Source organism: Streptopelia decaocto (genome assembly GCF_964273445.1).
Source record: "Streptopelia decaocto genome assembly, chromosome: 2".
In the NCBI taxonomy this organism is placed as follows: Eukaryota; Metazoa; Chordata; class Aves; order Columbiformes; family Columbidae; genus Streptopelia; species Streptopelia decaocto.
This window is the reverse complement of record NC_138655.1, coordinates 164,166,053-164,179,372: the sequence shown is the minus strand read 5'-3', so window position 1 is coordinate 164,179,372 and position 13,320 is coordinate 164,166,053. Positions and strand designations below refer to the sequence as shown.

The following is a 13,320-nucleotide window of genomic DNA, read 5'->3' as shown; positions in this document are numbered from 1 at the left end:
CAGTGCCTCTGGTCTCCTCGGCCCCCCGTCCCCGTCTGCCCTGCGAGCGCGGCCGCGCCGGCCCCAGCTGGCGCTGCCAGTGCCCCGAGGGGCTGCGGAATCCCTGCAGCACCGCCCAGGGCCGGGCCCAGGGCAGCTGCTTTGTGGGCTATAAGAGCAGTGACAATGACAAACGTGCTCCAGATGACCGAGCGACTGACCGGGAACGGATCCAGACCCCTCTGGCGGCTGGGATTTCTCACTTCATTTCAGAATAGAAATGGCTGAACATGGAATCCAGGGCAGAAACGATTCACCTAAGAAAGATCTCACATTTGTCAGGTCCCATCAGCCCTCTACACGTTTGCCCCGCGTGTGCACGTGGGCACACGAGGGAACAGGGACCCAAACGCTCAGCAACGTTACCAGGAGCAGAGAGAAACCACCTGTACCTGCCTGTGTTTGGACACATAAGGGTAGTGCAAGAGATACAAAGAAACAAAGTATTTATTGTTCAAAGCTTTTCTACGAACCAGTCAGCATCACACAATGAGATACGGCGGCCGCAGAGCAGAGGGAGGGATTCTCTGTCCCTCTGCCCCCGTATTTGCTCACTCACACAAACCATAGCTGTGTTATTTTAATGGAGTTCCTCTCTTCAATGAGACTGGAGAAGGTGTTTATCATACAGGATCTGGAAGAACAGATACATCCTATTAAATAACAGAGCAGTTACAGAAAGGAGACCTCTTTTCTTCAGGAAAAAGACCTTTCTTTCCCCCCTTGTCTACCTGCATTGCCATAAGAGAGCTGTCGGCACAAAAACAGGCCAAAAACACCAACACCTGACTAGTGTTTTGGCAAAATTAGGAGCCCTAGGATATGCACCAATATTGATATATGCACAAATATTTTCACTCAGCTGTCAGAGGATAAATTCTAAACATGGTGTAAAAAAACCACCAGCTGAAGGACCGTCTGCACTACAACAACTACCAACCTGCTCAGAGCAACAACCGGACCCTGCGCACAACAACCGAAATGTTGGGACGTGTCTGGTTCTGCTCTGCACACCCGTGTCCCAGGCTACAGACACGGTGAGATGGACTGTTCCACGTGCTCTGTACACACACAGAACACACCGATTCACGCGACTGTGCCATTCCCAGCAGTGCTCTGCACACCGTCCTGTGCTCTCATTGGCACTCCTTGTTTCATTTTCCACTGCTGTATTCTCTATTCCATAGCCAAACATTTGTTTTCCCCTTAACTTCTAAGAAACACCTGAACTGAATCCTGACTCATGGCCAACACACAAAGCGTTAGTGTTTCAAACCTGCTGTGTCAACACCGCAGCTCCAAGGTTTATTTCCCTTTGTTGGTGCTCAGAATTCTGTTTTAACCCTTTCCTAGTTTGATGCCATGTTTGCTAACAATCTATATCATCATATATACATTAACTACTTCTCTGCACAGAATGGGTCTTTTTGCAGGATGCACAGATTTGTATTGTACCATGGCGGCAACTGAAGACCCAAACCATCTTCTTGTCACCATTTATACACACAAAAAGACAACCAGCCTGAACTTGAATGAATTTATCACTCACAATCTGCCACAATTACACGCCTGTTCGGTACCACTGCCTCTCATCTTCGTACACTCCGGCAGCATTTGGTCCAGCTCCTGCCAGCATTGTTCCACCGCTTCTCTTCAAACGTGATTTACCTTTTCTGCAAACAAGCGAGCTCCCGACCGCGCTCTGGAACGCAGAACAGGACTCCTCTGTCTCTTCAGTAAAGCGCCTGAACTACTTCTGAACACAGGAAAAGCACCAGAATCTGCCCCCGGTCTGAGCACAGAAGAGACACCTGACAGCTGCTCCCAGCCCCGCTGCTGGCGCCCGGCCCGCGTGCGGGGAGCGCGGGTGGCGGGACACGGCACCTCCGGTTCGGATCACCGTGCGGGGAGCGCGGGCGGCGGGACACGGCACCTCTGGCTCGGATCACCGTGCGGGGAGCGCGGGCGGCGGACACGGCACCTCCGGTTCGGATCACCGTGCGGGGAGCGCGGGCGGGGGACGGCACCTCCAGTTCGGATCACCGTGCGGGGGGAGCGCGGGCGGCGGGACACGGCACCTCCGGCTCGGATCACCGTGCGGGGGGAGCGCGGGCGGGGGACACGGCACCTCCGGTTCGGATCACCGTGTGCGGGGAGCGCGGGCGGCGGGACACGGCACCTCCGGTTCGGATCACTGTGTGCGGGGAGCGCGGGCGGCGGGACACGGCACCTCCGGTTCGGATCACCGTGCGGGGGGAGCGCGGGCGGCGGGACACGGCACCTCTGGCTCGGATCACCGTGCGGGGGGAGCGCGGGCGGCGGGACACGGCACCTCCGGTTCGGATCACCGTGCGGGGGGAGCGCGGGCGGGGGACACGGCACCTCCGGTTCGGATCACCGTGCGGGGGGAGCGCGGGCGGGGGACACGGCACCTCCGGCTCGGATCACCGTGCGGGGAGCGCGGGCGGCGGGACACGGCACCTCCGGCTCGGAGCGCCGCTGTCAGCGCACAGACACTCAGTGCAGGACTGGAGCCCGACAGGGATTCACCGTCCAGTGATGCTGCTGAGAACACCGGGCAGCAACAGCACAGCCGCTTCATTAATTTGCTCACCCAACTGGTTCCACAGAGCCGTTCCACGAGCAGGCCGAAGCCCACGCTGTGGCACACGCTGACAAATCTGTACAAATCTGCCACTTCGATGGGCAGCTGCTCACCAGCCGAATTCCCAGCAGACACCGTGCAGGTGTCCGTCCCAGCCCCACGTCCTTCCCACACCCCCCCTTTCTTATTCCTGGAGACTGAATGCACCCCTGAATGTAGCTGCTCTGTTTAGCACACACAGAAAAGTTTTACACACCAGACAGCATGCACACAACTGACACAGCAGCGCAATAAATATGGAAGCACAGTAGCAATGACCCCGCTGGCTCCCCTCAGAATGCTCGCGCGTAGCCCAGTTAGTGGAGTCCTAAACTAAATGAGCTTTCAAGTCGCTCACTGTCTGGCAGCCTCGCAGCCCCTCACTATACTCGGTCTAAGACTGCAAGATTTCACATTTTACTATAAAAAGAGTTTTTAACAGCAAGAAGTTCCAAACGAGGCCGTTCCTGGGAAAGGTCTCAGAGAGAGGTGCAGCTTTGTCCTCACCAGTGGTTCTGCATGACAGCACTGCCATCGTGTGACTGCAATCAAAACGGACACGTTCCGAGACATCTCTGAACACACTGGACACAGTACATCTGTGGCACTATTAACGTGAGAGCAGAGGCATTAAATGAAGGGGTGGAAGAGAAGACTCTTCTGAGACTGGACAGGAGAAACTCTGAAGTTCAGTTAAGAAATTGGCAAAGACAGCGGAAGATGAAAGGACGCTACTACAGCAAAGGCACCGTTCGGAAGAACGGCCTCCCTTCCACACCACGTGGGAACTTGATTCTCTTTGCAAGAAAGTGAAAGACAGCAGACGAACAGGAGTAACCGAGGAGCGGGTTTTGAGTACCGCATCACCTGGACAAGGAGTTGTAGCTTGGTAGCTGCTTTTTGGACTACAAATCATGATGGTCCATTACTTACAAACTAGTCTATGCACTACCAAAAATGAGGGGGGAAGGATTTAATGAAGAAGTCCCTGCTTTCAAGTAAATATGGTATAAATTCCCATAGTCTGAATTTGTCATACATTTACAAAGATGATTTCCAAGGGATACGTTCTCTGTGCTGTTTAAGGCTGATAGTGCTTTGTAACTCAACAGCATCCTATACACCCAGCATGTATCATGTATGGGGGAACTACACAATTCATAGTAAGAGGCAGTTCACCTCTGATCAAAATGTGAGACCGATCCAGGGACTCTGTTAACATCTTGGAGAAAAGAGAAAACTGCCACACTATAACAAAATGAACAATTAGGGGAGTTCTTCTCAGTGCTGATCCCTACTGGCACGCAGAGAAACGTTGAAGAAATCTCATATGATACATACACGCTTATTGTTAGCATGTGCCATGTTCAAGGCAGGTATCAGCAAAGCACCAGGAAGCTTCATCTTCCCAGATGCCCCGTGTCCCGCCTCGCCCTCGGCTCTGCCAGCACCACCGGCGCTGGGGCTGCCCCAGAGCCCTACCCGGGGACAGTTCCCTCCTCTCAGTCCAGCACCTGGATCACACCCGTCCAGCGGTACCTGACTCATCTGCCTTTCAGTGCGGGGCAATGGAAAGAGGGAACATCGGCGTTTGCAGAAGAGATGTCCTGACTTGACTTCTTCCTTCCCGAGGGCTCTTCATTCCAGGAATGGAAATCCCCTGGTTTGTCATTTCACACAGTGAGATGGCTTCCTGCGCTGCTGCAGCTGGAATAAAAACTCTATTCAGGAATATAAAGCATTCCACAGCATTAAGAAAAACTCTCTTGCCTGTTTGCAGAGAAGTTACTATTTGAGACTCTCAGGTAACATCGGACGTGAACTGCGTTTATTTCTCTAAATCTGTTGCCTCCTACAACACCCATCTCAGCTGCCCCACCAATGCCACCCACGATTCTGTGCATAGCCCATTAGGATTTGCTGCGTGGTGTCTGAACTTTGCACTAAAACTCAATGATGTGCGTCGATGAATGAACCTTCAATCTTCTTTAACACTGACACTTGTGTGGTGGTTTCCCTGGCCTGAAATGGTTTGAGACACCCCCCATGGGCAAGATTTTCAAGGGTCACTCTAAAGCTGGTGTTCTGACTGGTGTGTTGATGGTACATCCTCATCCAGTCAGGAAGCAGGTCCATGTGTAACAGTGAGCTAAGGAACACTGACGAGTCCACTGGTTTGGCGGTTGTGATGCCAACGGGATCCTGTGAGCAGTACTTATGTGTTGCGCACTCCCAGAGACTGTTCCAGTTCCTGCCGGCGCTGCTGGATCTGAAAGAAAAGACAAACGGCGCAGTTCAGCAGATTCAGGTGTTCAGTGGCAGGAAGATTCATTGATAGCCAGCAGTGTGGATAATTCCTTCGTACCTTGCAGTAAAAATATCTGCTCACAGCCTCTTGAGACCATGGCTCATGATAAAATTCAGCTCTGCGTTCTTCCTCTGGGTTTCCAACTACATCAGTCATCACCTGCAACAAGAATAAAAACATCTTTCACTGTAGCTCCTTACCACACAGAAAAACATTCGGATTTACCTACAGTCAAAAGGTATCGACATTTAAAAAGTTCAGGATTGTTCTCTAGGCCCAAGGCAAAGGGCAATGAATGGCATGTGTGCTCAAGGTGTTTGCATGCGGACTGTGAACAGCTCCTCAGCTGTGCCGAGGAACAACCCCGGACAGCAGCAGCTGCCCAGGGAAAGTTCCCAGCACTGTACATCCAATTAGCCCCTGTGCCCAAAGAACCTCAGTAGTTACTCATACACAGGGTAACAGCTTGAAATTGTTAAGGTGTTCACACCAGATTGAAGGACAATTCTATACCAGCATTGCCCTTATCTGAAAGCATATCTTACCTTGATTTCAAGGGAAGTTCGGAGGGGGAAAGCATTAAGTAAAAATAGCTCTATTGAAAGGCAAGGAGCAGAAAACCCTATTAAATCCCAAATGGACAAAGTCCTGAGCTGATTTTTCGGTCTCTACACAACTGCCAAGAAAGCAAGATTTGAAAAACTGGTGAGTTGTTTACGGAATTAGTGGATGGGACCACCTGGAAAACTGCCCTTAAAGACGAGAAGATCTGAACAGAGCTGGCAGCTCTCTAAGGACACTTTTCTTGGAGCGAAAGAGCTCCGAATTCCCCGGTGTAAGAAGCTGGGGAGGGAGGGCGGAGACCGGCCCGCTCGGTAAGGACCTCCTGGTCACACTGAAGCGTGAGAAGAAAACGCGCAGGCAGCGGAACCCGGGACACGCGTCTCGGGAAGAACACGGGGATGTGTCAGGATGGGCTCAGGAAAGCTCAGGCACAGCTGGAGCTGAACTTTGCAATGGATGCAAAGAATAATAAGATGAGCTGTTACAGGTATGCTGGCCAGAAAAAGAAGGTTAAAGAAAGTGCACCCTCCCCCTTCCTAAATAAGACAGGAGAACTGGTGCCAACCAATGTGGAGAAGGCTAAGTGAATCAACAACTTCTGCTTGCCTCGGTTTTCAGTTGTACTCTCTCTTCCCACATCCCTCAGTCCCTGAACCTCAAGGGAGAAAGAAGTCCCTCCCTTTGTAGGAGACCAGGTTTGAGACCATCTGAGCAACCTGGACACACAGGTCCATGGGACCTGCCAAAATGCACGCCCGGGTCCCGAGGGAGCTGGTTGGTGTAGTCACTAAGCCACTCTCCAACATATTAGAAAAGTCCCTGCAGTCAGGCAAAATCCCCAGCGACTGGAAAAAGGGAAACATCACGCTCATTTTTAAAAAGAGTGAAGAGGAGGACCCTGGGAACCACCGACCAGCCAGCCCCATCTCTGTGCCCAGTGAGACTACGAAACTTTCCTCCTGGAAGACACGTTGGAACACAGGGAAGGCAGGGAGGTGGCTCAGACAGCCAACAGGGTTGCACCAGGGGCAAATCATGCATGACTAACCTAGCGGCCTTCCAGGATGGAATGGCTGCACTGGTGGATAAGGGAAGAGCAACTGACATCACCACCCAGGCCTGGGCAATCCTCAGTGCCAATACAGACAGGAGGGACGATCGAGAGCACTCCTGCAGAGAAGGACTGGGGGCTATCGGTGGACAAAGATCAGGTGTGACACCTCTGGCCGCCAGGGCCAGCTGCCCGGCTGTGCCCCCTCCCAGCCTCCCGTGCACCTCGCACAGCCCGGGGAGCTCAAAAGTCCTTGGCTGCTTAACAACAACTACGACATCAGTGTGTTGTCAGCATTTCTCTCATACTAAATCCAAAACACAGCACCATACCAGGAAGAAAATTAACTACCCCGGCCAAAACCAGGACACACTATTACTTCTTGTTCAAACCTTAGCTCACCTTAAGATCCCTACTTTGGGACCGGAGAAGGTCTTGGATGTATCCTTTGGGATCTTTGGAGAAACTCAGCATGAAATCACGTTGTATTTTTAACTGATTTATGGATTCAATTGTCTCATGAATCTGACAAAAACAAACAAAGCAGATGTTAGTTAATTCTTCCCGTGCTCCGCTGACCCCGAGGTCAAACCCACAGCACCTTTGCACTTTGTGTAACGTACAAAGGTGACAACTCTGCACCGCAGAGCTGCGCAGGACCCCGCGGCTTTTCCTTTCAGAGAGGGAGTTAATCCTGCAATTACGTTCAAGTTTCACTTGTACCTCTGCAACACAACCAGGTACAGGATTCGCCTTCGCTTACCGTGCTGATCTGCTGGATGGCACCGGGTAAACAATACTGAAGAGCTACCATGTCACTGGACAATGTAGTTATTTCCTGTCTATAATCACCCTGTCTGCCAAGTCTGGGAGTTTTCATGAAAGGAGCTATATAAATCTGTCTTTAAACAGTGCCCAGTGCAAGAAAGCAGTTATTGCCCTGGTTAATCATCATCATATCTTCAATACTCTGCTGTGATCCTTAGAATTTCCAGTGATTGTCTGATCAGTCCATGTTAAACGAATTCACATAACACCCATGACTCGTAAACTTTTTCTTATAAGAAAGGCTGTTAAGTCACAATGGCTGCAAAACGAAGAGTGTGAACAATGAGAAATCAGAAGCTTGGAAGGTTTATAGAAAGTGAGTCATTATCTTCAGAAACATTAAGAAAGAAATGAGGTTTAACCAGCAGGGAGAATGGAGACTCCAAAGAGAAGTCAAGGTCCTACCATCATCCCAGATACCAAAATCAAGTATGGTCAGTGGGAGGACACTTAATGAATCATTTGCACATACACATTTAGTAGAGCAAACTATTGCTACCCTGTTCCTCAAAATTCTAGTTTGAGATTGGAAACCCATTATTTAGTATCACATATACATCTGTTTTGCAAAGCAGCAGATGTGGCCAGGCACGTGGGAGACAATAGCCCTCGCAGGGCCGCTAGCACAGGCACAACTATACGGTGCGCTGGCAGAAGAGAGCTGCTGCCAACGACGCCTTGTTTGGGAGAACGATGCAGCCCTGCCGGAGAGGGGTCTGCTGGCACGCACTGAGCTTCCAGCAGAGGACTCTGTGGCAGCGCCGCAATAAATGGCACAGATTATAACAATGCAGCAGGCAATGCCTGTTTACCCAGAGGTGATTTCAGCAACGTCACTAGTCACAGCCCTCTGCTCTCATCGATGCTCAAAAAAGGTGATACGGACCTGGGAAAAGGTGCAAGCTGCAAGCAAGCCTCTGTAGGCTGGGAACCAACCGGCCGAGCAGCTGCCGTGCTCGAAAGGACCTTTCTCAAGAGCCATCAAACAAAAGATGCTGCAAAAGTTACCAGAATCCATAGGATTGCCAGTGTCCAAACCCCTTTAAAATCGCATGAAAAACAGAGTTTAACACATTAGTTTGTATTAGAGGCAAACAAACAGAAACTGGGCCCAACTGTATGTCACATGAATCCTCGCTGGCCCTCGATGTCACATCTTGTTCCCTTGCGCGGAGGGGCCACCTCTGCTCATCCCTCAGCAAGACACGTCAGCCACTGCGCCCCGTGCCCGCGCGGGGCAGCGCCCCAGGCACGAGCCCCTCGAGCGCCCGCCGAGCCCAGGACAGGGACCGCGGCTGAACAGCGCCAGATCCTCCTCGGGAACGCTGAACCAGTCTGCCAGGCTGCTCCAGGTGACCCTTCTGCCACGCATTTCCCATATTCACACCTGCTGCAGAGAGCTGCTCTGCAACCATGTGTGGAGTCACTACTGAGGGGGCTAATTATTGAAACTAATTACCAAGGATACACTTATTGAGAATGAAGTTATATCCACATGTTCAGCACACAAGGCAGCTGCGTGGCGGGGAAATCGGCCCCCTGTGCTCCAGCCCCCAGCCGGCACGCCCGGGCGGCAGCGCGTGGGGACGCCCCGTGTGCCACCGGTGACGGGCTCGGGGACGCGGGCTGAGGAGGGACCGCGGCCAGAGCCCGGGCAGCCAGGCAGCCACGGAACCAGCTGGCAGAGCTGCTGCCAGGTTCAAAAGATGAGGTTTAGCTGCTGTCAATTAAAAAGGATAGAAGTCCAGTTCCATGCAAAATGGTAGTTACCGAGCCAGACATTTGTCCGGTGGATGAAATTTGCTCATTGTAATCTCATCAAAACACCAGAATACGCCTCCATCTCAAGAGATACCCGACTCCCACACCCTTTTGAGCCAGTGCAGTGAAGTTTTTACCTTAAAAACTGAAGCAAGAGTTTTGACACCAATCAATAACCAAGGTATGTATGACTAGAGTCACTCAAGCTCCACCTAAACATAGAAATTAGTATAAAATACCCTGAAGGTGTGGGAAGACACCGTCACTGAGAAGTCAAGGGAACAGCATCACAGGACTTCTGGGACCAGTCAACAGGTTGAGCCTGGGATCACTTAGGCTGAGCCTATCTTCACCCAAAGGGACGCTCTTGGGTAAGATCTGCGCACCCAGTTATACCAAGTTTTCCCTGGACACTCAGACTTCAAGCTTGTTTTGCAATCACATTAATAGTGCTACATAGTCATGTTAGAATTTATACATATTGGGTACCAATACGTATTTCTTGCAGCTAACGTGTTTTTTATAACTAAAGTGTATTTTGCAAGTAAGGTGTGTTTTTTCAGACAGTGTATTGATCAACAGCATCTAAAGAAGATGTACCTGTTGTACCATCTAAAAGAACTTTACCTGTTGCTTTAAAAAACCTCATTATTTGTGGATCTAGTCCTGCGAATTTCTCATTGAATGCACTCAGACATATATTATACTGTTCATGAATCTGGGCAAGCGTGTAAATTCAGTGGTCACAACTGCCCCGCACTATCAGTGAATCCAATTGTGTGAATCCAGTGTTATGGTGGAGCTGCTGTGGAGCACAATCAGACCCGTAGTGCTGACCTGAGGTTATCTGATGGAACTGGGCATCACTCGGGGCTCAGCTCAGCAGCTGTGGAGCACCATCAGACCCGTAGTGCTGACCTGAGGTTATCTGATGGAACTGGGCATCGCTCAGGGTTCAGCTCAGCTGCTCCCAGGGTCACAGAGCACACGCTGAGGACACGCTGGAATGCAAGGGAGCTTAACTGCCGCTAAACTAATCCTCTTCACACAACACCATGCATGCACAAAACATCTGGATATTAGATTCTATTAGCTTTGCCTTACAGCAATTTAGCAAGAAACCATGACCTCCCAATAAAAAGTTATAGTCGAGCAGTTCAGATGATTCTGGAATGCCAGGGGACTCATTATACTCCCTGTGAAACTCTGCTTCCATCACCTCGACAGCCGCGCGAGGCCCTGGATCAAAGCCTAAGCAGAAGCAGCACTCACCCCTCTGTGTTCCCACTGCATGTGGCCAGTTCACCTCTGAGCACACCTGACTGAGCAGTCCCTGTCTCACAACATTACTGTCCTCGACGTGTGACACCAAACCCACGTGCAGGCACACAGTGAGTACATATGCCATGTGATACTTTACTCCTGGGCTGGTACCTTGTTGTCCAATGCTGTAATCTCCTGTTGGTTAGCTGTTGAGAGAAGAAAACTACTCATCTGTCCCTTTAGTGGGTCTTCAACTTCTACATCTATGTCATAACAAGCCGTCTTCTTCTGATCGTTGGGGTCAACACTACAGGGAGTATAACAAAAGACCATGAGAACTGCCAAAATGAACCAGAATAAATATCCATCCAGCCCAGAATACACTTTGATAAAGCATGTTGCAGATGCTGTGGAAAGAGTTTAAGCACGGGGTACCTTTATATATTCGTATATCCTAGTATAGCCTCTCATCTTCCACTGGCCAGCATTCAGAGAATTTTGAGCTGGTGGTTTTGTCCAGACCATCAACTTTAATAGCTACTAACAGACACAGTGTTCATTAAATTGTCCAACATCTTCCGGAGACCTGTTATAACTCTGGTCTCCAAAGCAATGCCCAGCAGTAAGTACCATTCTGGTGAGTTTTTTGCTTGACTGCATCTTTTTTGGCAAGTACAACTATACACTACCATTCTGGATGTGAGCACGTAATGACATTTTATTTGGTTATCAGTTCCTTCTCTAATAATTCGTAGCACTGTTAATTGTTTTTTGCAGCTATGCAGCATTGTAATGATTCCCAGCTACTTCTTAGGAGGCAGCAGTGAACCTGGGCGCCACCACTTGCTTTGCAAAGCTGCCTGCTTAATTCTTCAAAGAATACAGCCAGTCCCGCCTTCCTGTTACAGAAGCTACAGTGACTCTTCCCAATGGATCACAGGTCTATTAACTCCATTCTCTACCACAGTTAGCACTGATTGGCTTCCAATATCCAGGACTGGTCCTGGTACATTTTTGGCGTCACATTAACTATTTACCACCCTCTGGTACTGAAGGAGATTTCAGTAATAGGTAACACATTGTAGAATCATTTAGGTCGGAAAAGACCCTCAAGGTCATTGAGTCCAACTGTAAATGTAACACTGCCAAGTCCACCGCTAAACCACATCCATAAGCACCATGTCTACACATGTTCTGAACCCCTCCAGCGCTGGTGACTCCAGCACTGCCCTGGGCAGCCTGTTCCAATGCCCCACAGCCCTTTGGGGAACAAATTGCTCCCCAGATCCACCCTCAACCTCCCCTGGCGCAACTTGAGGCCGTTTCTTTGTGTCCCTGTCTCCCCTCAGCTCCTGTTCTCCAGCTGAACCCCCCAGGTCCCTCAGCCGCTCCATCACACTTGTGCTCCAGCCCCTCACCAGCTCCGTTCCCTTCCCTCCACTCGCTCCAGCACCCCAAGGCCTTTCCTGGTGTAGGAGCCCAGAACTGCCCCAGGATTCGCGGTTTGGCCTCCCCGGGTCCCAGCACAGGGACGGTCGCTGCCCTGGGCCTGCTGGCCATAGTGCTTAATAGAGTCTCTGCAGTCTCAAGCTAAGCCAAAATAAATCTGGAAGTCTGGCACTGAATTGAAAGTAACTAATTTTTAGGTTCATAAATTCACAGAATAATGTACAGTTGAAGGGATTTCAGTTCCTTTTTTTCCCTTGAAGTGGACTCAAACTTTTGTTCATTTCCCCTTAGGAAAGAAACCTGAACCACTTTCTCAATGGTATTCTTATAGGGATAAAAATGCTAAGAAGTTTTCCATTCTCCTAGACAATTGGTGCCTCTCTATTGAAATTCATTCAGAATTATACAGACCAGAGTAACACAGAGAGTGACCACACAACAAAGCCCAAGGTACTGACGTGGGAGTTACAAGAACTGGACCGTGGTCCCCACTACTCTGGCTGCTCTGTATGTTGTGTTTGTAGAGCAGGTGCTGTGCGCACAGCGGCGCTGAGCTGACGACCCGCTTACCTGATGATGTGGTTTATCACAATGGGGTCTGGTGGCAGCAGCAGGTTAGTGAGTCTCTGAGGAATCTCAGAAAACTTTAGCCGTGGGCAGTCGAAGATCTGGAATACAAGAAATCCATAAATCCTGTTATCCTTGCCCAAAACCTAACTTGCAATTAAATGAGAAAGGAAGAAATCAACAGTTCAAAAGTCAAGTGATTTTGGAAGCCATTAATATAATCCTGGCTCCTTGCACAGAACAGACACCAAGAGACACTGCCCCGCAGCGCCATGTCCGTGACACGCGGACACGCTGCCCCGCAGCGCCGTGTCCGTGACACGCGGACACGCTGCCCCGCAGCGCCGTGTCTGTGACACGAGGACACGCTGCCCCGCAGCACCGTGTCCGTGACACGCGGACACGCTGCCCGGCAGCGCCGTGTCTGTGACACGAGGACACGCTGCCCCGCAGCGCCGTGTCCGTGACACGAGGACACGCTGCCCCGCAGCGCCGTGTCCGTGACACGAGGACACGCTGCCCCGCAGCGCCGTGTCCGTGACACGAGGACACGCTGCCCCGCAGCGCCGTGTCTGTGACACGAGGACACGCTGCCCCGCAGCGCCGTGTCCGTGACACGAGGACACGCTGCCCGGCAGCACCGTGTCCGTGACACGGGGACACGCTGCCCCGCAGCGCCGTGTCCGTGACACGGGGACACGCTGCCCCGCAGCGCCGTGTCTGTGACACGAGGACACGCTGCCCCGCAGCGCCGTGTCCGTGACACGAGGACACGCTGCCCCGCAGCGCCGTGTCCGTGACACGCGGACACGCTGCCCCGCAGCGCCAGATGAAGGGTGCAGGTGG

General features: G+C 51.2%; 1 protein-coding gene across 6 annotated transcripts in view; it reads right to left on the bottom strand.

Moving 5' to 3' along the window:
• Positions 1-603: 603 nt before the first annotated feature.
• Positions 604-13,320, bottom strand: part of SMARCD3 (SWI/SNF related BAF chromatin remodeling complex subunit D3) — a 98,247-nt gene continuing 85,530 nt past the window's right edge. For 4 of the 6 annotated variants that reach the window (XM_082043911.1, XM_082043912.1, XM_082043909.1 and 1 more), the window contains 5 exons: positions 12,478-12,575; positions 10,630-10,765; positions 7,009-7,131; positions 5,049-5,150; positions 3,646-4,952 (listed from right to left, as the gene is read on the bottom strand). In XM_082043911.1, coding sequence (XP_081900037.1) covers positions 4,899-4,952; positions 5,049-5,150; positions 7,009-7,131; positions 10,630-10,765; positions 12,478-12,575 — 513 coding nt within the window. In that variant the 3' untranslated portion in view covers positions 3,646-4,898. Of the gene's footprint in view, positions 674-3,643; positions 4,953-5,048; positions 5,151-7,008; positions 7,132-10,629; positions 10,766-12,477; positions 12,576-13,320 lie in introns of those variants that run through there. The other 2 variants (XR_014183183.1, XM_082043910.1) reach the window with 2 other exon arrangements.